The sequence below is a fragment of the Syzygium oleosum genome, unplaced genomic scaffold (genome assembly GCF_021117445.2).
Source record: "Syzygium oleosum isolate NSW1041296 unplaced genomic scaffold, Sole_v2.1 Sole_v2.46, whole genome shotgun sequence".
Taxonomy (NCBI): domain Eukaryota; kingdom Viridiplantae; phylum Streptophyta; class Magnoliopsida; order Myrtales; family Myrtaceae; genus Syzygium; species Syzygium oleosum.
Genome location: NW_026607530.1, coordinates 1,952,382 through 1,979,519, shown reverse-complemented (window position 1 = coordinate 1,979,519; position 27,138 = coordinate 1,952,382). Strand labels below are relative to the sequence as shown.

Here is a 27,138-nt window from a genome sequence, read left to right as displayed (position 1 = left end):
CCTATCACAAATTCAGCATCTTTTCATTGATTAAAGATTCAAAGTACTAAAGAATAAGAGTTTAGACTATGAAACAATACTTGCAATCTTGCAGCGTATAGAAAAAAAAAGAAAACATATAATCGCCGGTTCGTAAACCTACCCGGGAACCATATCAGACCGATTGGTCACATTTTAGGATCAGGTGGGTCGGTTCCCAATTCCACAAATTGGGCATCTACCTTTTAGTCCAATTATCGGTTCCCGGGTGATACTGACCTACCCTGGAATAAATCACCTCTAAAAATTGGTAGGCTCTATGTTGGTCCATCTGGGGCCTACTAGATGTGATAATCTACAGTTATTTTAATACCTGCATTAAACTCAGTATTAGTTACTTTCAATTTGTTTTTTTCATTTTTTATTGAGGAGTACCCACCGCTGCACAAACTTCAGAATCAGTTCGGATTAGACACTTCCCTCTCCAAAGCGCCGGCGGGTGCTCCTTCCCAGAGAGCTCGAGCTCAGCAGCAATGGAGTCTCTGTCGTCGTCCCTCCTCTCTCTGTATCCATCTCTCAAATTCACGTCGCCTCGCAGACCCTCCTCAATCTCGACGTCTGCGGCTACGCTCTCTCCTCCGACGCTCACGTCCGCCACGTCCCCTCAAAGAAAAGCTCTCACACAAGAGTTGAGGGAACGCTCTGCAAGACCCTCCAGGAGGAAGACGACGTCTCCTTCTCCGCCTCCAACTATCTTAACGACGGACGCCGCGGAAGCTCCTCCTCCCGTCGCGGCTAAGAAGGTCCCCTTTGAGATTTTCTCCCCTCCTTTTGTCCTTTCTTTCGTGTAAACTGATGGGAATACGAGGACAAGAGAAGGAGAGGCTGTTTGACATTGAAAGTTGCAGGCTTACCGTTTCCATTTTCATTTGAAGCGGAAAGTTGAGAGAAAAATGGAGAACCCATTTGATGAATTCTCTTAATTACTGTCCACGTTGTTTGTCTCGGTGACTGGATAACAACAACAAAGGGTGAAGTTTTGAAAGGATTTCGATTATGCTCCATTATTTCTTAATATATGGAAGGAAGAGTTTAATGGGGAGAATTTGAAATACAATGTATTTTTCCAATGCATTTCTAGCGAAAAAGTGAAAAATGGTGCGCAAAATTTAGATTGGTTGTGACACAAATCTTTCAGGAAGATGGAAGTTTTCATCGGTTAGAAAAGATAGTTTGGTCGTAGATATCTGCAGTCTCCTTTGGAGTGCTTATTTTTCTCTTTTTTTTTCTTGCTAGGTCCTAATACCAATCAGATTTGGCACAGAGGAAATGGAAGCTGTGGTGCTAATTGATGTGCTTCGTTGAGCTGGCGCAAATGTGACAGTGGCTTCTGTGGAGCCACAGCTCCAGATTGAAGCCTCTGGTGGTGTTAAACTTGTCGCTGATGCCTCAATTTCGGACTGCTGTGATGAAGTTTATGATCTAGTGGCTTTGGCGGTACATTTCTTCACATTAATGTGTATTTCCAAAAGTAATAGTATGATGTAAGGAATACGTGGAGCATCCATATGCTGTTCTTAAGCAAGTGATTTTCCCTTAGCTTTTTTGTGATGCTATGATCAAAGTAAGCGAAAGTAGTGATAAAATCACAATAAATAAAAATAAAAAAAAAACTGGGATTTTGCAATCAACCAAGTTGCGATTTTGTGATAATGAAATTTCTGCTCTTATAGGGAGGAATGCCTGGTTCAGCACGGCTAAGGGATTGCGAAATCCTTCAAAAAATCATGAGCAAACATGCTGAGGGAAAGAGGTTATATGGAGCTATATGTGCTGCTCCTGCAGTCACACTTCTCCCCTGGGGACTTCTGAAAAGAAAGCAGGTGAGTTGCTATGTCTTGCATTAAATAAGACAAATATACACAAACTGTAATTGTTTTTCATGCTAGACTACTTGTCACCCTGCATTCTTTGACAAGCTCCCCACTTTCTGGGCCGTTAAATCAAATATTCAAGTTTCAGGAGAGCTTACAACTAGCCGTGGTCCTGGAACTTCATTCCTTTTTGCTGTCCTTAGTGGAGCAGCTCTTCGGTGAGTCTGTCGCTGCGGAAATTGGACAATCCCTGGTAAGGGCCTAGTACATATTGCGTAAGATTTAATGTTCATCCAAGACTTCCCTAATGAACCGCCTGAAGAATATAGTTCTTAAATTTGATGTCTTCCCTTCCTTTTTTATATATAGCTGATGCAAAATGCCGATGATAATCCTAAAAACATAGAGTTCAACAAAGCTGAGTGGGTTGTGGACCATACTCCTCGCGTAAGTGGTATCTCTGAATTTGTGTTCAATTATTGAGCTCTCCTCTTCACTGTATACCAATGTGTAGGTTTGTTTCTTATCAGTTATACTGTCTTCCAAATTCACTGCTATGACCCCTTATCTTCTAAAGCTATAGGATCAGATCATGTCATACTTCCTGAAGCGGTACTATCAAAGAAAAATGAAGTACTCGTTACCCGAGAGAAAGGGGAAGCAGCAGACTTCTTGTATCTATATTTCATCTGTTGCTTATGCTTCTTCTAATTGTAAAGTCTTGGACATTCAGATTGGTTTATAACTAGATATACTTTATAACACTGTTGAAATAGATCCTCACCTAGCAATAGAGTACTTCTCATCACCTATCTCATAGTTTTGTGAAAAAAAGTGGCATTGAACCAATCTTGTCAATATAAGGTTAAACTTGAATTGAGTCGTTGATTGAGGTGATGATGCTAACAATCTCTATATTACCCTCCCTTCCCCTTTTGCTCTCTAAGTCATACCATAAATAGAAAGAGAAATACATACTATGGGATATAGAAGAAAAGGTTTCCAGTAACAAAATAACGGGTAGGAAATTGGTTGTCCCAGGTTAAAAGTGGGACAATGGGAATGTATGGAGGCCTTGATTGCAGTTGTAGGATATGTAGTGTAATTTGAACTAAAGAAAGTGCAGTGACGAAGCCAGAATTCTAATAAAGGGAGGAAGAAATGTTCAATGTACTTAACTTAAAGATTTAATTTACATTTGATATTATCACATTTAGAAAAGAGCACTCCGCAGGTATAAATATTGAAACAATAAATAATGTGTTAGTTGTGGAATGACGAAGAAATCCAACATGAAATCAAGGGGTTGGGCTCAACCAACCCCTTGAACTGTACCACTCAGACCCAAAGAAGCTTATGTGAACGTCTTTTGGGCCTATTATGACGAGTTGCAAAGGCCAGAGGAGGGGCGACAATCCCTGTTTTCCCTTTCCTGGCTCCGTGGCTGAGAAAGTGGGTTATTGGATTATATCTGCATATGTGAATTGAGAATAACGATGTTTTTCCTTAAGGGGTGTTATCTTACTATAGATACTTTTTGTAACCTCTTTAGTTTCTGGATAGCAGGAAATGAGGTTGTTCCTTTGAAAGTGAGTGCTTTTAGGCAAAACCAAAGGTTTATCATCCGTACTAGTTGAAAAAGAGTTGGAAATAAAGTTGCATTATCATAGCTAGATTTTGGTCAGCACGAAAAAATAGAAGGGCCCTTTTTCTTCTTCGAGGTAGCTAGCTTCACCCATTCTGACCGAGCCTATAGGATCTATTGTTGAGGGTGGGTTTGTGGGAATAAAGATTTTTTAAGTATAATAAAGGGTTCATGATATGGAGGAAAGCAATTCATAGACAGTACATAAATTTGGATGATCATTTTGACCAAGTTTGAACTCTAAGGTGATTAGTTTCCACCAATTGACAAGTTACCAGAGACTTACACACTAAGCTTTGCTTCCACATAAAACTTAGCAATAAAAATTAGTCGCAAGCACCCGTCCTTTGCTTCTAATAGCTTAATCAGGTGGAATTTGTGCATGAAATTGATTGATCAAGCCATGTTACATCTACCATGTGCTCAATGGCTGTAATTAGGATGTGTCATCTTCTGTAATTTTGTGAAAAGTCTTTGATTCTCATGCTTGCAAGTCTTAATAGACCCTTCACTTTGAATAGCTTGTGCTATCAGAGACTCTCTAGCTGTACTTTCTCCTCAATTGAAAGAAAAGCTGCTTGTTGTGTAGTCCAATTTATGAGTTCTTTGGAGCTTATTTTGGTGTAAATCACTTTCATTAAAGAAAATCTTTATTTCCATCATGCACCAGTTTTCTTTTGTCTCCCTTTTTTCCTTATTTTTTCCAACATCTTTTGTTTCTTTTTAAACTTCAAACAGGTCCCAATTCCAATTGCAAATGGTTATGAGGACATTGAAGTGGTAACTATAGTGGACATTCTACGATGAGCGAAAGTAGATGTGGTGGTTGCCTCAGCTGAAAGACATTTGCAGATTTTGGCATTGCAAGGCACAAAAATTGTTGCCAACAAGTTAATTGGTGAAGCTGCAGAAACAAGCTATGACTTGATCATTCTTCCAGTGAGATTTTCTTTTGGTGTTTTGCTCTTAGAAGCATCATGTTTTTCGGTTGTGTAAGAGTTACTCTTACAAGAGCTCTATGACTAATAACCTCGAAAGTAAATCAAGACAACAAACTTTTGTTGCTTTATGAGCAGTAGTAACCAAGCAAGAGCTCCAATAGAAAATTTTGATTACTTGATGTGGAGGAAGATTGTGGAGAGGTTGCCTCTACCAAGAAAGAGGGTTTGGAATAGATCAGATTCAATCCGATTCCAGAGTGCGAGGGCAGTCTTGGGTTCTCCCCACTTGTGTCCTTCATCCAATTCCCAAAGTCAAAAGTGCTCTCCGCCCAGCCCAGATATGCTCTCTTTCAATCCGCTTGCTTGAGGGGTCGATTGCTGCTCCCTCTCTCGTGTTTCCTTCGTATCTACCGTTATTTGCCCGAATATGGCTTCCCCCACCCTCCTATTTTGTCCGCTTCATTTCATTTCTGGATATGTTCATGTATGGTCGGGCCCCAAGTGAAGTTAGATTGTCGAATTTTCTAGGGCTTGCTGCTTCTTTCGGTGCTTCCTTAAGATCTTCGCATGGGTTTTTTAGGTCTAGATTTAGCTGTTTGTAGGACCGATTAGTTTCGTCCTATGTTTATGCACCCAGTAGCTGCGCTGGCCCTTGTTGCAGCAAGCGTATTGCCCCGTCTTCCCTCAATGAGTTCTTTTGATGGGTGAGCTTCGCGGCAAGATGATGCTACAAAAAGGGTTTTGCTACTCTTGCAGGGTTTCCTTAGTACTGTGGACTGACATCTTCAGTTATAAATTACTTATGAACTGAACAGAGGCTAAGAGCCTGTGCTTTTTTGGGACTCGGAAATGTTGGACGGAGGTCAGAAGTAAAGAACTATGATAACAATTACTATGATTCGTCCCAAGCGTTTTATCACAAGCTTAGCGAGGGTTCCAACATGTTGATAGAGAGTTTTGGAAGCCTGCAAACGAGCAATGGTGGAGGGTCTGTTGCGATGTCCATAGATAACGGCAGTGTCGACTCTAGCGATTCCCATACTCGCATCCTGAATCACCAAGGCCTGCGACGGCGTGCCAATGACAATGATTCTGTTGCGCAGAGTGTGAATCACAGAGGAAGAGTCACGCATGCTTTGAGTGATGATGCATTGGCCCAGGCTCTTATGGATAACAGTTCTCCAACCTTGGGTCTTGAAAAATTTGATGAGTGGACTATTGATCTGAGGAAACTCAATATGGGTGCACCTTTTGCGCAAGGGGCTTTTGGAAAGCTCTATAGAGGTACTTACAATGGCGAGGAAGTTGCCATCAAGATCTTGGAGAGGCCAGAGAATGATCCAGAAAGGGCGCAGCTGATGGAGCAACAGTTTCAGCAAGAAGTCATGATGTTGGCCACATTGAAACATCCTAACATTGTCCGTTTCATTGGTGGATGCCGCCAGCCAATGGTCTGGTGCATCATTACAGAATATGCAAAAGGAGGTTCAATTCGGCAGTTTTTGATGAAACGGCACAATCGGTCCATTCCGTTGAAATTGGCTGTCAGACAGGCCTTGGATGTTGCTAGGGGAATGGAGTATGTTCATGGGCTTGGTTTGATCCACAGAGATTTAAATCCTGACAATCTCCTAATTTTCTCCGATAAATCAATCAAGATTGCTGATTTTGGGGTTGCTCGAATTGAGGTCCAGACCGAAGGAATGACACCCAAGACAGGGACTTACCGTGGGATGGCCCCGTAAGATTATTCACTACTCTTCTCTTCAGGGTTGATCATATTTAAACTCAGCATATCATGTGAGAGAATCTTAACTTGTTTGTTCCTATCTCTTGCTCATTCAAACTTTCTGTTTGGTTGTCTTGATGAAATTGGTGCTCCAGTATGCTTTTGCGTTCTTGAGGCATTGGCACTTGCATAGCAGACTTATTCTTCAATTTCTGAATTTACCTTGTGTTTGGTTGGTTACTCTTTTTTAGATGAAACTCCCACAGAAAAATGCCTACCAGCAAACGTTATAAATTAGCTTTTATTAGGAATATGCACCATTAAAATAGCATTTCAGATGCCAATTTGATGTATCCCTACCCCCTGCCGCTGGAAGGCTGAAAGTCAAAGAAGGGACATTAACTAAATTGATTTATACTCTAGCAAAAATTGAAAAACTGTTTTATCCTTTTATCTAATGTGTCTTCTCTGGAACCTTTCATTCCTTCTCCTTGCCTCCCACTATTTTTTTCAACAGAAATCAACTAGTCCCTTATATATGAAGTGGCATTTAAAGGAACGAATGCCTTAGTTAGGCCAATTCCTATATAGGAGTTTTAAGAGTAGCTCTAATTCTTGATCTTTAGCTAAAATGTTATGTACATGATTAACAATCACTTGCTGGATGGGTTTGCTTGCAAAGTTGATCCATTCTGCAAGAAGATTGTGATTTATCAGGTTATGCTGAGTTGGCCACCAATACCAGACTAGACTTCCCTAAGATGGTGCAACCTGACCTGGTTTTTTGCCCCCTGTGGCTTATTCTTCTATTGTGCGATGGATTTGGTGAGGCTAACGTCTGAAACTTTCACAGTGCGACTGTGGGTGTTTAATTGGAGTTGGATTTGTATTACAATTCCTTATGTTAATTCTGTGTGATTCGGACCACTGGGCCTTTTTTTATTCTTGTAGCTTAAAATTTGAATCCATTTTTGTTGCATCTCAGTTCAATATGTGTCTTTAAGTCGGCGACCAAGTATGCTGTGGACCCTCTCGCCTCTACCATGTGGCTTGTGAGATATGCTATTTAGCTGGCCGCATCTTTATTCGGCGATGTCATGTTTTCTTTAGTGGTGGGCATGGTACCCTTTGTTTCTTTAGTGGCGACGGTCATTTTGTATAGTGTTAGCATGATATCAATTGAAGTTTGGAAGTAAGGATGAAGATGACAAAGCGGAATTTGCTCCCCCGTCATATTAATCATGATATAATCAATGTATTTTTTTTATCTTACCCGTTACTGTTTGTTCCTGGTCATCTGCGACTTTCAAGGCAAACCTAGGTGACCAAGTAAAACTCCTCTTGCTGGAGAGGACATAATGACATTATAGAATTGTAGGAAAGGGACTCAAAATGCCCTATTGGGCTTGATATGGCTGTTGCATCCAACATGTTATTGCACCGAATTCTGTAAATAACACAAGCTGGCTATTTTTGGTCATAGACCTAGATGTTATCATTCAATGTTGCAATTGCAAGAGCTTCTCTGTATCTTAGTCAAATTTGCCATCTCGGGAGAGCTAATACAAAGCACCATCAAAGTAGCTTTCTGTGTTGTGAAAAATCCTTTGTATATGTTGTAGTCTTCATATTCTCCAATTCTGTCTGTCTATCCTCGATTGCATTTCTTTACTATATTCGTGCAGGGAGATGATCCAGCACAGGCCCTACACACAGAAAGTGGATGTATACAGTTTTGGCATCGTCCTGTGGGAGCTAATCACAGGAATGCTTCCCTTCCAAAATATGACAGCTGTGCAGGCGGCTTTTGCAGTTGTCAACTGTTGGAAAGTATAAGGGTAGAATAGTAAATTGTTTTAGTAGGGTTGAGCATATATATATGTAACCCTTTTCTAATTGAATAACACAGAACATTATTATCTCTTCAATATGGTATCAGAGCCGGAGATAATAAAACAAAACCCTAATCCTTTACCCTAATCGCTAGAGGCCACTTTTGCTTCACCGGAGAAGCTTTTGCGTCACCGGAGAAGCCACTGTTGCCAACGGTGGGTAAGAGTCAGAAGCTGAGGACTCCCACGACCCCTGTGATCTGTGAGGAGAGACGCAATTCTCGCAACTCCCGCGAGGAGCAACGACGCTTGCAAATTTCGCAAGGAGCAACGACGCTCGCAATTCCAGCGAGGAACGACGCTCGCGACTTCCGTGAGTGAGGACTTCTGCGACACCCACGACTCCATTCTGGCGTCGATTTGTCCACTGATTCACCAAATCGACGTCCCATTATAGTCGCCTGGTGTCGCTCAGCCCAAATCGACCAGAACCGACGCTGTTTAATTCATTCCAGTGTCGTCCAGCGCTACACAGTTCAGATTCAGCATTGCCATGCCTTGCCGAACTCAAATTTGATGAAGTTCAACCAGTTCTGAGGCGACAAGTGTTTTGGTAAGTTCCGAGGAACACAATCAAATGAAATTGAGGCTGGGGATGAGGCATGTTATCTGATAATGATTCTTGAAAAGAGGAATTTTGGAGTTTTTTGTCCTGTGTTCAAATGTTGATGTCACGACGTGCGCTGGTGAAGTTTCTAATGCGAGGGTCAGACTTATGTTACTTTAGCAAGTAGAATTGTTGGTTGATTTTACGAAGCTTTGTCAAAGCCGTGTGCCGGTGAAAATAGAGGACTTATGTTGAAATTCAACAGCTTCATTTGCGAGGGAATACAACATATATGTGCTGGTGCCGCGTATCAATTAGATGATTTTATGAAGTATCAGTGAACTTTGGTGGTGATTGGATTGAACCCTATTTCTTAGATATTACCGTGTGGTTATTTGGAGATTATTGGATTTAAGTATTGGTTACCGTGACGTTCATATTTTTTTGTGGGGGTTCAATCACATTCATTATTCACTGATGGCGAATTCTGGATCAGCTTCTGGATCTCTTTTTGGTCATTTTCAATTAACATCTGTCAAGTTGGATGGAACTAATTATCCATCGTGGTCTAAAGCGGTCGAAGTCTATCTTACTGCCACCAAGCAACTTGACTATCTTACATCTACGGCACCGTCAGACAGGAGTAAAGCTGACGATTGGGTTGCAGGAGATGCAATGATACGAACTCTTTTATGGAATAGCATGGACCCTAAGGTCAGTCCTCATTTTGTTCAGTGTGAATCTGCTAAGGCAGTATGGGAGAAATGTGCATTGCTATATTCTAGACAGAATAATATGACACGGGTATGTGACACATGGGAAGCTTTGTTTGATATTAAACGTGGAGATCACTCCTTATCTGATCACTATGCTAAGTTCACGACCCTTTGCCAGCGATTGGATACTTACCTTCCTGCCTCGAATGATCCAGCTGTTTTGGCCAAACGCCAAGAAGATTTGAGAGTGATATTATACCTCAAGTCATTGGGGCCTGAGTATTCATCTCTTCGTCAACATATTACATCTCAGAGCTCTCTTCCTACTGTGGATGAAGTCTTCTCCCAGGCTCTTCGTTCTACAGTCACCGAGAAGATTTCTTCCACCCCGGCTTTAGAGATGAGCGCTATGATTTCCCATGGGCCTAGTGGACGTGGAGGTCGAGCTCGTGGTTACCGAGGTCGTGGACGCGGTTTTATTCATAATGTAGGCCGTGGAGGCCGTGATGGAGGAGTTGGTACTCGTGGTGCCCTTAGTTCTGGGAATGGTCGCGGATCACGCTATTGCCATCATTGTCAAAGAGCCGGACATACAGAAGCTTATTGTTATACACTTCACCCAGAGCTCAAACCAACCTTTGCTGCCTATGCAGAAGTTGAGAATTCTCCTGCTTCTTCCTCATCGACTCCACCGAGTTCGACAACTGTACAAAATACAGGTGATTCAATCACATTGACACGTGCTGAATATGATACGTTGGTCCGTTCTCAACAGGTGACAGGATCTTCAGCTCCTACTGCAACTCTAGCACACACCTCCAAAGGTAGTTCATCTTGTTTGTTTTCTGCAGTGTCTGATTCCTGGGTTATAGACTCTGGAGCTACCAATCACATGACTGGTAACTCTAATCTATTGTCTTCTTTTCATTCTACATCTCCTGTATTGTCAAACTCGGTTACATTAGCAAATGGTTCACAATCTCAGATTACTGGTACAGGAGTTGCTCATTTGAGTCCCTATCTTTCTTTGCCATCTGTCCTTCACCTATCTCAATCTCCTTATAATTTAATCTCTGTTAGCTCATTAACCAAAGAATTGAATTGTTCCGTAACCTTTTCCTCTTCTCATTGTTTCTTTCAGGATCTGAGGACTGGACAGATGATTGGTGGGGGACATGAATCAAATGGTCTGTACTATCTTGACAAGAAGGTGTTAGCTGCTGCAGCTGTAAAGCATACATCTACCGATATATATAGGATGCATTGTCGTGCTGGTCACCCGCCACCGAACATACTTCGGCGTTTATTTCCTGAGTCTAAGTTTGTGAGTTCTTTTCAGTGTGAAGCTTGTCAGTTTGGTAAACATCATAGAGTCTCTTTTCCTTCCCGTATTCAGAGTCGTGTGTCTAATCCATTTGAACTGGTTCACTCAGATGTTTGGGGTCCTTGTCGTGTGTCTGATGTTTCCGGATTCAGATATTTTGTTACATTCGTGGATGATTTTTCCCGAATGACTTGGTTATTTTTAATTAAAGACCGTACGGAGATTTTTCATTGCTTTCGATTATTCTATTTTGAAGTATTGAATCAATATCATATCTCTGTCAAATATTTACGGTCAGATAATGCTAGAGAATATCTTGCTGCAGCTTCTGGTTTCCAGCCATTTCTTGATTCTCATGGTATTATTCATCAGACTTCTTGCTCATACACTCCACAGCAAAATGGAGTCGCTGAACGTAAAAATCGACATCTTCTTGATGTTGCTCGTTGCCTTATGTTTCAAATGCATCTACCTAAACATTTTTGGGGGCATGCTGTTCTTACAGCATGTTATTTAATTAATAGGCTTTCAACTTCTGTTCTCCAGGGGGAGACACCATTCTCTACTATACATCCAAATCATTCTCCCTTTCCTTTGTCTCTTCGAGTCTTTGGGTGCATCTGTTTTGTACATTCTTTTACTCTAGGTCTTGATAAACTGGATCCTCGTGCTGAAAAATGTGTCTTTGTGGGATACTCTCGGACTCAGAAGGGATATAAATGTTATAGCCCTACTCGCCGTCGTATGTTCGTGTCCGCTGATGTGACGTTCTTTGAAGACCAGCCATATTTTACTTCTCCTGCGGTTTCCACAAAGTCTGGTGATGGTGATGGTTGTGTCATACCGACGATTCCACCTCCTTCACTTTCTCCAGCTACATCCACAGGATTTCAGTTTGCTGATCGTACCTATCATCTGCGCAGTGCAGTCCCTCCTATGACAAACAGCCTTTACCAAAGACTCGATTCATCCGTTCCCATCGCTACGCTGATACCAAACTCCGATCCCGATCTTCCCATTGCTTCTCGTAAAGGTACACGCTCTTGTGTTAATCGTCCTGTCGATCGTTATGCCCCTTATTCTGGTCTTACTGATTGTATTCGCACACATCATCCTATTTCCAATTTTCTATCCTATAATCGTTTGTCTCCTACTTTCTCTGCCTTTGTCTCGTCGTTGTCCTCTGTTTCTGTACCTAGCAGTGTTGCTGAAGCTCTTGCTCATCCGGGATGGCGTCGTGCAATGGAAGATGAAATGAAGGCACTAATTGACAATCGAACTTGGAAGCTTACTCCATTACCTACTGGTAAGAAATTTGTTGGTTGTTGTTGGGTATTTACTGTTAAAGTTCACCCGGATGGCACTCTTAATCGGTTGAAGGCACGGTTAGTTGCGAAGGGGTATACTCAGACTTATGGTGTTGACTATGATGACACTTTCTCCCCGGTGGCCAAAATTCCATCGGTTCGTGTATTTATCTCATTGGCTGCACGATTTGGCTGGCTACTACATCAGCTGGATGTGAAAAATGCTTTTTTACATGGTGATCTGGCTGAGAAGCAACCACCTGGGTTTGTTGCTCCGGGGGAGAATGTGGTGTGTCGTTTATACAAAGCTTTATACGGACTTAAACAATGTCCTCGTGCTTGGTTTGGTAAATTTAGTGATGCAATTATCAAATTTGGATTAAAGCGGTGTAAGGTAGATCATTCAGTTTTTAGCTCTATCTCTTCAGCTGGTTGTATCCTTCTAGTTATATATGTGGATGACATAATCATTACTAGCAGTGATTCAGATGGTATTCACAAACTTAAGCAATTTCTGCATACAGAATTCAGTACTAAAGATATGGGACGTCTTCGATATTTTCTTGGTATTGAAGTAGCCTACTCACATGTCGGTATCAATTTATCGCAACGAAAGTATGTACTGGATATTCTTGGTGAGGTTGGATATCTTGGAGCAAAACCAGTTGATACCCCTATGGAGCCTAATGTAAAACTTGATGCAGAACATGGAGAATTATTGCATGATACAGCGAAATATCGGAGATTAGTGGGTAAGTTGAACTATCTTACCGTCACAAGACCTGATATATCATTTGCTGTTAGTGTAGTAAGCCAGTTCATGAATTCTCCTCGTACTACTCATTGGGATGCCGTACTTCGAATTGTCAAATATTTGAAGGGAACACCAGGCAAAGGATTACTGTTTAAGAATTATGGTCATCTAAACACTACAGGATTCTCTGATGCTGATTGGGCTGGATGTCCTATAGATAGAAGATCTACTTCAGGATACTGTGTGTTTCTTGGAGGTAATTTAGTTGCGTGGAAGAGCAAGAAACAACACGTAGTTTCCCGATCAAGCGCTGAAGCTGAATATCGAGCTATGGCACATGTGACAGGTGAATTAATATGGTTGAGGATGTTACTATCAGAGATTGGAATGTCACCGTCAAATCCATCAATATTATATTGTGATAATCAATCCGCTATTCATATTGCATCTAATCCTGTCTTGCACGAGCGAACGAAGCATATTGAGGTTGATTGTCATTTTGTGCGAGAAAAAGTTCAGAAAAGAGAGATTATTCTTCAACACACGAAGACGGAGGATCAATTCGCAGACATCTTTACTAAATCTCTACGGGGAAATAGAGTGAATTTCTTATGTAACAAGTTGGGATTGTTTGATATCTACATCCCAACTTGAGGGGGAGTGTTGGAAAGTATAAGGGTAGAATAGTAAATTGTTCTAGTAGGGTTGAGCATATATATATGTAACCCTTTTCTAATTGAATAACACAGAACATTATTATCTCTTCAACATCAACAAAGGTGTCCGTCCAATCATCCCCGCAGATTGTCTACCAATTCTCAGCGACATTATGACTAGATGCTGAGATGCCAACCTAGATGTCAGGCCTCCTTTCGCTGAAGTTGTGAGAATGCTTGAGAATGCAGAGACTGAAATCCTGACAGCTGTTCGCAAGGCTCGCTTCAGGTGTTGCATAACCCAACCAATGACTTTGGATTGATTCTGAGTTCTCAGGAAATAAGGCCATGGCGACATACATGATACAAGGTCTTGAAGAAGAAGAGAAGGGTTCTGACAAGAAAGTTCTATTTAATCGTCTGCCTAATGGGTTTCTTATGATAAGGGAAAATCTATTGACTATATCAGTGGAAAAACGTGAATGTCGGGTAATGCTTGTTTTTTAACTGTAGTCGAAGGTGTTCAATGTGTGTATACTCGTGTTCTTTGCTTATACGTCACCGTGACTGTTAATTATGCTGTGTACACTTGATTGAGGAGTCTATTTGATTTTTACTCAAGCGTCCCAGTTTACCAGTGGCCAATCCAAATTCAATGGCATGATATTCATGTCACCACCAGTTGCGTCCTCTTAGTTTTAGGCATGACTGACACAACCAGGACCATGAAAGATAGTAAAGCAACTTAATATTTGCTAAATAGAATTTTCACGAGGAATCACAAGAACAGTTGCATATAAGAGAGCGGTGTGGGAATCACAAGCGGTGCTTCAGATTTTCCTGGAAAAAAGGGGGAGGAGGTGCATTCATGTCCAAGAGGCCTACTATCTGTTGTGACTCTTAACCAGAAAGACCCGTCACCTATGGAGCATGTCAATCTGTATATTCTTGTCCAGATGTTTGGAGTCTTGTCCAGATATGTGTGGCAATCGTCTATGCGGAGATTAGAATGGTAAGGATGGAAGGATTTGAGTCCTGAAAGTACTTTCTGACATGGTTTCCATAGTGGGATTGCTAGTACTACTTTCATATGTCTACCTTGGTCTTATATCTAGTTCACCCTACCTGGTTGGTTACTCTTGTTTTCGTCAATCATATGAATTCATGGTACACATCTATGCCTATTATTCATCAATCTAATTCTCCATTTAAGTTGATTTGGTATCATTTTGGTACTCTACGCATATACCAAAAGAACAATTAATTGAGCTCCCTAGAACATTAGATAACTTCAGTGATGAAGCATTCATCTGACAGGAGAAGGTTCGGAAGATATCAGACATTGGAAACGAGAATTACTTACCAATATCAGTTTTTCATCTCGAGTATAAAATAACATTGGGCTGGGTGAGAAGAGGCTTCAATGGTGATTTTTGATGCTGTGACCATAGTGGTAACAGAGGATACTGGTGTCACTGTCGTCAACTGTAGGGTTCTAAGTACAACTCCGACTCCTTCACTTTCAGTTTCAGCCATGCTCATCAACCATTTCAAGCCTAGGTATGACATTCACGGCTTTAACCTGGGTGGGATGGGTTGTGCTGCAGAATTCTTGGCAGTAGATCTGGTTAAGGACCTTTTGGGTGCCCATCCGATGGGTGATCTACATTTGGTACGATAGCAATACCTCGAACTGCTCCTTCTGAATTGCTTCTTTTGGATGGGCGGTGGGTGGGGTTGCTGTTTTGCTTTCTAGTTGCCGCCTCGCACGTATGAACTCAACCGGTTCTTCTCTGCTCTCCATTTTGACACACTTCATCCACCAGTAAGACCTTACAAGATGTTTTTGGTCGAAGATTTTTCATCCACCAGTAAGAATTTACATGAAGATTCAATAGTTGCTTAGTGGCACTTTCAAAACAATTTGTTTGACAAAAGGGAATTCAAGTTAATTATTAAAACACACTCATATTACTCCATTTCCTTCTTAATTGGGGGGTTGGTCAAGATTAAAAATCACTGGTCTCCCGTAGGAGAAAGAATATCTCACAAAATTCAGCTGTATCACACTTGACATGATATCATCCATTCAGTCATTTGTCCTGTTTCCTTTCCCCAATAACCTAATGATCGGATGCACAAAATTAAAACAGAAAACACAAATCCATGATTTCCACCAAAAATAATACTAAACATTACAGACAAACTCCCCTCAAAACATTGCAGAATCCCACGGATGCCTCATCCTAACAACACAAACAAATCCGATCTTTGATCATTTTAACCTACTAAGCCGCTTGAAATAATGAAGCAAAAGATAATGAAAGGTTGGTTGGGCTCTATCTGTAGATTATGTACTTAAAAGAAAAAATAATAATAAAACAATTGACAGTCACGCCTATCATCTCAATATGGCCTTCTAAATGAATGTGTCGGGAGGCACCTCTTCAGGAATCTGTTTGATAGAGAAAGAGAAAAGGATTAAAATAAGACTATAACCAACCATCTACACATGATGAAAGTATTTAGCCGTTTTATGTTGCTACCATGTGACGCTAATCTTTTACCTCTCCAGGGCGCCATTTCTCTTTCAGCCAAACACTGGCATCTCTTGATTCATGCCCGCTCTGACGCACATTATTTCTGAAGGAGAAGGACCAGAGATTGATAAGAAAAGCTCACAAATCCGCAATGTAAAGTAGGCAATCATTAGAAGTCACTTTCTTTTAAGTGGAGTCTTTTTTAGTGAACAAAATAAATGAAGATCACCAATGTGAATCGTGTCAAAGATCTTATATATGTAAATTATATGTTGAATTTACAAACAATTAAGCAGACCTTATGCATCATTTAACACCACCTGCGAGCTAAATGAATAAAGAGATCAACATATCCTGACTGAGTCAAAACTGTTGCACACCAGGAATATTATATAACTTTTACAGCTTATCAACTTAACTTTTTCTCGTTTCGCCAAAATCAACTGAACTTGTTTACTAGTGAGATTGATTCCAGCAGAGGCTATAATCGGAGTGTAAAAAGATTATGGTATAGTACTGATACATTAGATGGAGTTAGTATAAAACATATGAAACAAGGATTCTTGGGATACTTACTTTTGTTGATCATCAACAGCTTTTTGTCCAACAACAATGTTGAAGTTGTTGTTTGTTGGATTCAGCATTTGTTGTGAGACTGTTAATGCACACAAGGAGTTAGTTCCAGCAATAAACAGCCACTATTGTTAAAGCTCCATATTCTGATAATAACTTCCATAAAATGTTCAAGTTGGCCGGACTATGGCAAAAACTCAAACCTATGCAATGCTACTAATTCATGCAAGTTCATTATACGAATAACTAGATCACATGCGAGTTAGATTAGCCAGTTCTTTATTACAAAGGCTATTTGGAAGATGTTCACGAGGAGGTATCAGAGATCCAACTATCTTTTTTTCTGTGCCGGAACGGTTTGTGGGTTGGGAAGAAAGTGGCTAAGAATTTAAGTGATTCCGTGAACTATAAGAGCTGATTCTGCAGCAGAGTGATGATACGATAGTTTTGACTAAAACAAGCTTCTACACATCAAATATTGAATAATCTAAAGAAAGGACCTTGATCAGAATCCAATTTTCTTGCACAGACCAAATTGGGAACTGATCATGACTAGGTTGATCACCAGAGGAATTGCTTCTGAATCTCTGATATCTCAGGATGATGGAACTAATTGATCGTGCTGAAGGACATCTTTATTGACCTTGCTTTACAGATTTTATCTTAAGCAAAGAATTGATAGATAGCTGGAAAGCAAATTTGATCGGTAGTGTCTCTTTAGGCTGGTGATTATGCCTTAAGAAGAATGACAAGCTAACAATGGTAGGTTCTATGCTTCACTGGCTAGATAAACAGCACAACCTTGACAAAATTCCCGAAATCTGAGAATGTCAACAGATCTACAATGCACAGTCTCGGAGAGAGAGAGAGAGAGAGAGAGAGAGAGAGAGAGAGAGAGAGTTATGCCTTAAGAAGAGTGACAAGCTAACAATGGTAGGTTCTATGCTTCACTGGCTAGATAAACAGCACAACCTTGACAAAATTCCCCAAATCTGAGAATGTCAACAGATCTACAATGCACAGTCATGGAGAGACAGCGAGAGAGAGGGAAGACACGGCCTAGATTTGCAGATAGAATAAGCTTAGCAAGCCCACAGAATTCCTTTCAAGGGATCAATTTTGCCAAGTCATATTTTTCTCGATGGAATTACAAATTCCAATGAAATTACTAAATAATCTAATATTGCGTCACCTTCAAGTCCTCAAAGTGTCATCTAAGATTCTTAAAAATCTAGAAAACCTTTAAAGTGAAGTATCACCGAATGCCCCTTGATGCTCAAGATCTGAGGACAACATACATCTTATTATCTCCGGAACCAACTACATTTGAGAACTGACTCGACCCCAGATTACTCAGGCTTTAATTTGAAATGAGTTGCCATTGTTTGACACAACAAATCACAGAAGAAAAAACCAATTCTCTATCTGCGTTAGGAACATAGAAGAACAGTTTCTCATAAACGAACCTGTACCTCCAGAGGGCAAATAACTTTGACCAAATGCACTTGCGTCTGCTGCAAAGTTGAAGAACTTAGACTCCCCGAAGCAGTGTTTGAAGGCACATAGGGACTGGAAGGGGAGCAACAAGGTCAGTACAAGAACTCAAGATGAGCATTGACACAGGATTTAAAAGAACCAGTATAATCCACTCATCTTTTTGCAACTAATATTAATTCAATACTTTAAAGAGGAATTCAGATATTGCCTCCAATGACTACCTAACAAAGTGGAACAGGAAGATTCTTGCCTTGATCCCCCCGCATTAGATGATGCATGAAGCACACCAAAACTCGAGGCCACAGATTGGCCAGTATTTTGAGCTGATAATGAGCATGTATTTGCCCCAAAACCAAGGCGTGCGCTTTGGCTAGCAGTTGAGGACGGTGGAGCCACGTATGGGCTACGGAGCAAATTCTCAAACTCAGTCAATTTGAAGTTAAGTGCATTCCTCTCCCTCTCGACCTGTAGAGAGAGATTTGCTCAGTCATGGCAGCAATGGAATGAAAATAGCCTATTTCTAGAACAAATCAGTAAATTTCTTATGATGGTTTTCTTTTACACCCTCAAAATTGACAAATCGAACAAAGCCACAGCAGCACTCCAGTTTCAGACCTCTCGTGAATGTCATAATCCATTTCTTAAAGCATGTGCAAGTTAGTTAAGTCACAGGTTGTAGCTTCTAAAAGGTCATGGATGCCAAGTAGCTGCTTTTGTCAAGTCAGTCCACACAGCAAGTCATAACAGTTGAGTAGTTTGGCAAGTCTTCCAGAGCCTCTGTGAAGTTTAAATTTATTTATACGTAGGCTTCAGAAGTATTTAACAGAATAGATACTTCTGTTTACTTATTTCTCTTGCCACTAAAAAATCAATTAATAAATTAAAATCGAATCCTCAAAGTTCCAACAGGCTAACTGTGTCCAGCAGATGGACATGCTCGCAAGTAATGTCTGCAACTTCCCATAATCGCCGTTCTATCCCAGGCATAAAGATATATGTAAATGAAAATAGCACATCTTAAGTTTTAAGGTAAAATAGCAATACTTGCTTCCCACCACGGCAACACCATCTCACACATCTACAAGAAACTGTAACAGCTTCTAGCATCAGTGCTAGCTTAGCTTGTCAATTGAATCCACTACTTAAGCAATTTCATGATTACCTACTGAGATTCAATTTCATACACTCTGCACTATAAATGTAGGGGGAAATTTTAATCTCATGCTTATAGCTTCTGGAAATGATAAAAAACAGTATTTTGTTCATGAATTTTAATAGAACATTGTGTAGCCTTCCAACAAAATGATTCACTCAAAGAAAGCAAGCTTCATTTCTTTGGATGGCAATGAAGGAGGGAAAAGCAGAAAGTGGCCACCTTTTGAAATTGAAAAGTCAAAAGTTAGGTTCATCCATCAAACATCTACTGAGAAAATTTAAATAAAAATTCAGCACTTCGAAAGGCAAATTCATCCTTGTTGGAATTCGAAAAAGGTCATGCTCTAACAAATACCGTAGAAAGTAGACATACATTACAATACACACACACAATAATATATATATGTACTATTAAAGTTATAACCACCGAATTTCAGTAAACGTGGAGAGCAGTCATATCAATCGGCTAACCACGAAGCTATCATACATAGCAATCACAGCATTTCCTTCACAAAAGAGATGCCTTCAAATGTTTAATTTTGCCTTTCGCCCATGCCAGCAACCAAATTTTCAATTCTTCAATGTTAAAGACTAATGACCTCAAATCGATCATAATTATGTCTCTTTATTTGCATATGTAAAAGCGAAGTTTATGAGAAAGAGAACTGCTTCAGGACATCAAGAATATACAAGAACAGAAAGCAAGAAAGAAATGAGTTCACAACAAGGATACATTTTTAGCAACCTAATCAGATACTTACTTCAATATCTGCAACATAGTAAAAGGCTGCATATATTGTTAAAATTTAAATACCACAATATTGCATTATTAAATTTGGAAAAGTAGCTGTTCTGGTCTTAGTAACACTATTGCTGATGCAAAGACAGTATCAGAAAGATAAATAGTTGTGCTGTGTAGCGTTCAGTGGTTGCCATTCATAATAAATAAATGATCTTATTTTGAAGGTAAAGCAAAATTTGATTAATAAAGGTACTTAGTGGGTACCGCCACTATACAAAATAAAGTCAGATGGGAAGCCAAAACTTAAGAACAAAAGACTAATTTTATAATTGCCACATAACTGGCTTAAAGCTGAAAGAATCCCAAGACAATACTTCTTCTTGAAAAGCTCTCATGTTGTTTTCTGCTGAAATGAGCCTAACAACAAGGAGAGTAATCATCTCAACAATTTTCTTCTTCCCTGAGCATGAATAAGTTCCTCTTGTACTGTTCTCACTGCAACCACTTCACTCCTAAAAGTGTGAAAACTGTAGTCCAAATCTGTCTGATTCATCTATAATCTAGCAGCAGACGATGGGTCACTCTTTCCACTATTCTGACAAAAGAAATGTATTTACCAACACTTTTCGTCTCTTTTGAAGGTTATCTGTTTATACAAATAAGTCACCGAATTTAACTGGTGAAATATTGATTGGTCACTAAGAAAATTTAATAGTTGACAACCTACTCATGAACTTGACACTGGTTACTTCATAAGTCTATTGGTACCTTACTAACACGTAATAGGCCAAACAGCCTTTGGTCACCTCATTTCCACTAATGCAGTTTCAAAAATTACTAATACATATTTACCTAATCATGAACATTCAGCCTGTGATTTAGGCTATGAAACACTAAAATTCTGTAGTACAATGATAAAATGAGGCAGTTAACTTCTTACAATTGACTGCAAGCTCAACCCGCGCTTAGCATCATCATATGCTGCAGACCGCAATTCTTCATAGCTAATGTCGCCACTAATATCGCATGGAGCACTGCAGGTAACAATTATCCAGAACTGTGAATTAAAGCAACTGTCCTTTTGGATTTTATGCATTAACATCTCTGTTCACCAGATTACATTCCACAAAGCAAGTCCATAAGAGCAGCCACTCTGCTTGCAATATGCAGAAATCAAAGTAAATGAAAAATAAATAGCTTTTGATCTCAAGATTACATCTTTAATTTGGCCATTAACCGGATAACCTTGACTCTAGATGCTTTTTCCAATTTTGCTTCCATCAAAAAAACATACATGCAATATACTTTTAATGCTTAAAAGTGTGTGGAATCCTACTTTTATCTTATAAATGTGTGTAGAATCCTACCCTACCGTTACCCGTTTGTCAACCTAGACATTTAATGCATACGTGGATATTGACCTGTCGCTATTGTGATATCATCAGATGATAGAACCGGACACTGCATCTCTGGACAGCGCGTCTTCTTATTGGATACCTAAACCACCTTAAACAACTTTCTCTTATCTTATTCTCAACTAGCCATAAAAAAGTTTTCTCAAACATATATTATTCCAGCGAAGCTTTTTCTCTTTTTCTTTTCCTGAGTACATGCATGTTGATAACCTCGACTGTCCTGCACTCTGTGGTACTTAACACAAGCAATACTAGGTATAAATCATACCATGACAGTTCAAAAGAACGACCCTTGAGCTTTGGAACAGTCCTAAGTTGTGCTAGTCATAGGCTACATTAACATCCCTCCCGCTTATACTGTGGGGGGACATAATCTATCAATATTTCCGTCTCTTTAGGAAATGGATCTATGATGCTGGAAGCCTGCAATCACTCGCTGCTTAGTACTTCCAGGCATACTTAACACTGCATCATTCAGACTCTTTCTTCACAAAATTGCATAGATCCCATTAATCTAGCTTTACCACTCCCTAGCACACTACCCTGTTGTGCTAGAACGAAACTCCCCGACAAAGATGTGATCCTGTATAGACAGAAACTTCACCTTGCTCTTGCCGGCTTAAAGCACATTGTATTGAAACTTGAGGCCACTTCTTGACAGCAAAATTGCTAACCATGATTGAAATTGTGAAAATTAGGACTCGATGACACCAAAACTAAATCAACCAAGACACCATTATTCTGCATTAAGCGCAAGCTCACGCAGCACACACATATATTTGTAGATAAAATAAACGTATATTAGAATTTATCTAAGGATGTTACAGATAAACATACTATTTGCAATGACCATAACATGTGAGCTTCCATGACGGTCTTTCATGCTCAAAATCTTCGACAATTAATCGTTTGCAGGACTCCGGATCTGTGCATCTTTTCAACAAGGAATACATAATTAGGCACGACTTCTCAAATCAGGAAAAAGTTGGACGTAGTTGTCAAGCTAGTTGGAGGGAGTATGATTAGCAAAGCACTTGCTTGTGATTTCCCGATTGAATTTGATTATCAGGGTGATGAGATGAAGTGGCCGAAGCATTAGAAATAGGAGAGAAGCGAGTCCACTCATTTTCGAAAGGCTGATCCAGATACGAGATAGATGTCAGAATGATACCAGAATCACGAAACCAAATTTGTCAGCATAGCGGGGTGAAATTATCACCACTTGTAATATAAATGAAATCTTCATCGTTAACTGGCCAGAGATATCACAACCAACTCAATTTTCTATTATACAAAGGGAAAAGGACCTTGAACTGGTTATGCTGCAACGCAAAATCAGCAGCTGGTCTTGGCTGAGAGCTACTCTGAACACCAAATCCAAAAGGATTGGGCTGTTGCTGTTGGTTTGTGCCACTATGCATGCCAAATCCATAGGCATTAGGCCGGGACTGCTGCTGAGTTGGATGGAAAAATTTACACCTTTCACCATACTGACAGCTGCAAGAATCCAAATTGACATCAGAGGTGAAGAGAAGGTACGTCCAACTCAATCTAAATCATAAATCGATTAGTTCTTCATGCTACAACACTTGCCTGGAAAACCATCTTAAATCGAAGTACGAATAAGCGATAAAGTTTTTTATGCTACTGAGTACATTGACATTCCATTGACAAGGAGATAGAACACGAGAGAGAGAGAGAGAGAGAGAGAGAGAGAGATGGTACTCAACTCAACTCAACAGTCAACACAATTGAGTGACAAAAATCATCAATGAATCAATCGATCGATCGATAAAACAAAATTGCTTGCATTACCAAAAACCAAATCAAGCCTAAAACAATATCATAGCGTATATTCAAAGGAAACATGTCATTCAAACAAACAAGCAAGGTTCCGTCACAAGTGATTCGACGAACACCCATTGGCAATCACAATTCAAGAACAACTACGACATACACTTCTGATACTCAATGTCACCTTCTTATACTACTATCTATTTCGATTACCGCAAGAGATCTCCCTCATTTTCTCGCAACTTGAGCTAGGAACCATACAGCTCCAATTAAAGACGATCTAATTAGCGAAAAATAGTCACAACATCAAGGAAATTCAATGCAGATTAGCTTAGGCAGAAAAAAAGAAAATCAAATTGAAGAACAGAAGCAGCGCGTGATGATTAAAAGTGAAAAAATGTGCAGAAGTTCAGAACAATAAATGCTCTTCGGCCTCATTGAAGAGGATAGTCTTCTAACTCCCCCAAACCACTAGCTTCCTTTCGTTACGGGCTTCGATCTTCTGTGCAATGAAGGCCTTCGATTTTCCCAATGCCGTTGCCACCACCCCTTCGAAAGTTGAAGCCGATTGGGTCGGGCTTGTATTGGAAGAGATTCTTGTCAACACCCAAATTTTTGTCGACCTTTTAAATATCCATTTATTTCGCAAAAATATAAAAAAAATGAAAATTAATGAAATGATCAAAAAATAAAATGAAATCATGTGGGCCAGCGCGTCCGGCTCGCTTAGCAATTTTCGGCCCTTTTAAATGATAGGCCCAACTTCTCATTTCTATTCTTTCTTTGGGCCCACTTTTCTTCCCTTTCTTTGGTCCCATCAGAACTAAAATGAAAATGAAAAGCCCGGCCCTTCCTCTCCTTTTTTTTCACGCACACGCTGCCCTCTAGAACTGCTAGCTGGCGTATGGAGAAAAAAGGGGGTTCTAGTCGAGAGTAAACAGAGGGAGAGAGCGAATGATAACCATTCTGCTCTAGAAATCAAATTCTTGCCAGAAATTGATTTATTGAATTCTTGCCAGAAATTGATGTTTGGAGGAGAAATCTGTTTGATAAAACATGACTAATTCTGTTCCAGAAATTGATTTTTGGGGGAGAAATCTATTTTATTTTTTTATTTTTTTGGGCACCTAAAAATATTTAAATTTCACTCAAAGTGGGTGTCCCACAGGTATTCTAAGCCATTCTGTGAAGTTTTGAAATTTTTGATTTTTTGATTTTTTTTGCACCTCAAAAAATTTAAATTTCACTTAAAGTGGGTGCCCACAGGTATTCTAAGCCATTCTGTGAAGTTTTGAATATTTTGATTTTTTGATTTTTTTTTGGGCACCTCAAAAAATTTAAATTTCATTCAAAGTGAGTGCCCACAGGTATTCTAAGTCATTCTGTGAAGTTTTAAAATTTTTCATTTTTTGATTTTTTTTTTGCCATCTCAAAAAAATTAAATTTCACTCAAAATGGGTGGTCACATGTATTTTAAGCCATTTTGTGAAGTTTGAATTTTTTTGATTTTTTGATTTTTTTTGGGCACATCAAAATATTTAAATTTCACTCAAAGTGGGTGTCATAGGTATTCTAAGTGATTCTGTGAAGTTTTGAATTTTTTGAATTTTTTTTGGAAAAAATTCAATAAATTTCCTATTTTCCCGAAATTTGCTTTTTGTGAGACCGTAGGCACCTTGTACAGAAATATGATCGATCTGTGATTAATAGTGTTGGTTCAGGCCTTTATATGTCAGGATTAAGACTCAAATCACAATGGGTACGAACCTGAAACTTGCATTCCGAAATGCGCATCACATGTTCGATAGAATGTTTGAATGATATACCGAAACTGACTTAGTGCAACCGGTTGTGCGATATCGTTTTGATCTGCTTTTGGTTTATACTCTCTTCATTGATTGACTGAATCAAAGCTACTGCCGAGTTTCTGTTCATTTTATGTCATTTTCGTGCACTACGGCGCTGGACGTCCATGAATATACGAATCGGAGCAATTTAATGAATTTCCTTGACCCGGTGATGGCCTTGGGTTAGAGTCCCATCAGGTTAGCCCCTTGCTTCTATTCCTCCCCCATGTCTATGTGCAGATTCAAAGATTTTTGGAACGAATTCGGGTGAGTGGGCTTCGGAGGAGGGAGCTTCAATGAAGAAAGTGCAGGAAGTGGTCGCCGGAGATGGTCTGGTGATAGACGGATTAGTTGTTGATGGCGGCGCTTAGATGATCCGATGAGGATAGCTCAGTAGTGTTTTGAGCTTTGGCTGAAAATGGTATTTTCTTCAAGTGGAGGTTGTTGCTTCGGTGAGGGGGAGACGTCTTCGGGAAGAAGATGAAGCAGGGGCAAAAGACAAAAGAGAGAAAAGACAAAAACAAAAAATTTGGAAAATCAAATAATATATAAAAATGTTAAAAAAATCATTTTAATCCGACGCGGGTCGGATCAACGCTTCGGATCGGGTAAACGGTCCAAACACGTTCCCCGAATATAATAATAATAATAATAATAATAATAAATTATTAAAAATAGGGAAAATTTCAATTTGGGGTCTAAAGTGGGGCCATTTTCTCAAAATGGGGTCCTAAGTGGACTTAGTGCCAAATTGGTACTCAAAGTCCCCAAAAAGTGTCAAATAAGGATGCGGTCGCCGTACGCCAAAATACACCCGCTACCGGCGATCCCGTGACTTTCCCAAGAAAAGGAACAAATTGTTTTATTATTTTTTTTTTTCTTTTTCCTGTTTTTTTCTTTTCCTTTTCCTTTTTTTTTTCTCCTTTCCCTCCGCCGGCCATTGCCGGGGCCGGCAGAGGTCGCTAGCCTTAGGCGGAGGCGGCCCTGGTCGGCGAGGGCGACCCAGGGCCGGGCGAGGGTCGCGGTGCTTGCTTAAGGCCATGATTCAATTCTGGTATACCACGCTCGCGGTGCTTGCTTAAAGCCGTAAAGAGTTTTCTTCAATTTGTAGACAAAGCCCTCTTGTCCTTTCTTGACATAACCTTCAGGTTGATCCACATACACTTCCTCCTCAAGTACGCCATTGAGAAATGCGGACTTGACATCCATCTAGTGTATTTTCCAATGTTTCTGAGCAGCCAAGGCAAAGATCATACGAATGGTATCCATTCTGGCAATCAGAGCAAATACCTCAAAATAGTCAATCGCGGGTTTTTGTTTGTAACCCTTGACTCCGAGACGAGCCTTCAACCGATCAACATCACCATTAGGCTTGTACTTGGTCTTATAGACCCATTTCACACCGATGGACTTTTTGCCTTCCGAGAGAGATGTGAGCTCCCACGTATCATTTTTCTCAATCGCGTGGATCTCATCATTCATCACGCGAACCCAACCATTATCTTGGGAAGCCTCCTGAAACTTTGTCGGATCACAATCTGCAAAGAGAGCAAAATTGATAGTTTCTTCGTCAGAGTGATCATCATCATTGGACAAAACACAATCCTTCAAACGAGCCAGTAAAACTCGTTCTCGCCGTGGACGTGAAGAACTTTCGGCAAGATTTTCGATAGGATTTTCAACGTAATCTCGATGAAGAAACCGCCGTCGAAGTCTCTACTATCGAATCGCTATCGAACCTGGTTCCACCGAAGCCGCTACTGGTTCAGATTGACTATATGAATCGGGCTGAACCGTCTCCTCCTCATCTAGGACAAAGCGAAACTGCTTCTTAATTGGAATTTTGAGAAAATGGCCCCACTTTGGACCCCAAATTGGAATTTTCCCTTAAAAATATAAAAATTAAAAAAATTAAAAATTCCATAAGATTCAAAAATATTAAAAAATTTCGAAAATTGGTAAAAAAATTTAGATAATCAGAAAATTCGTTAAAAATTTGAGAAAACTTTGAAAATTTATAAAAAAATTAAAAAAATAGAAAATAATAAAATATTTTAAAATCTTAGAAAATCAATAAAAATTAGAAAATTCTGAGAAAAGTCATGAAAATTTGGAAATTCCGAAAATCACTAAAAAAATCCAGAAAATTTAAAAAAAAATTTAAAATTTAATTAAAAAATATATTAAAAAATTCAGAAAAATCATAAAATA

At 39.7% G+C, this 27,138-nt stretch overlaps 1 protein-coding gene and 2 pseudogenes across 1 annotated transcript; 2 read left to right on the top strand and 1 right to left on the bottom strand.

The window, feature by feature from the left end:
* The first annotated feature begins 298 nt into the window (after positions 1 to 298).
* LOC115667630 (protein DJ-1 homolog C-like) lies at positions 299 to 5,277 on the top strand (annotated as a pseudogene).
* On the top strand, positions 5,274 to 14,004 carry LOC130136596 (serine/threonine-protein kinase STY13-like; annotated as a pseudogene).
* Positions 14,005 to 15,508: 1,504 nt separating this feature from the next.
* LOC115663516 (zinc finger CCCH domain-containing protein 16-like) lies at positions 15,509 to 26,409 on the bottom strand. The gene is made up of 11 exons (XM_056306624.1): positions 26,218 to 26,409; positions 25,988 to 26,136; positions 22,594 to 22,783; positions 22,325 to 22,422; positions 22,124 to 22,219; positions 20,812 to 20,905; positions 18,155 to 18,439; positions 17,944 to 18,046; positions 16,481 to 16,559; positions 15,932 to 16,007; positions 15,509 to 15,819 (listed from the first exon to the last, which is right to left on the bottom strand). The coding sequence occupies exons 1-11, from the start codon at positions 26,407 to 26,409 to the stop codon at positions 15,784 to 15,786; spliced, it is 1,398 nt and encodes a 465-aa protein (XP_056162599.1). The 3' UTR covers positions 15,509 to 15,783.
* Positions 26,410 to 27,138: the final 729 nt, after the last annotated feature.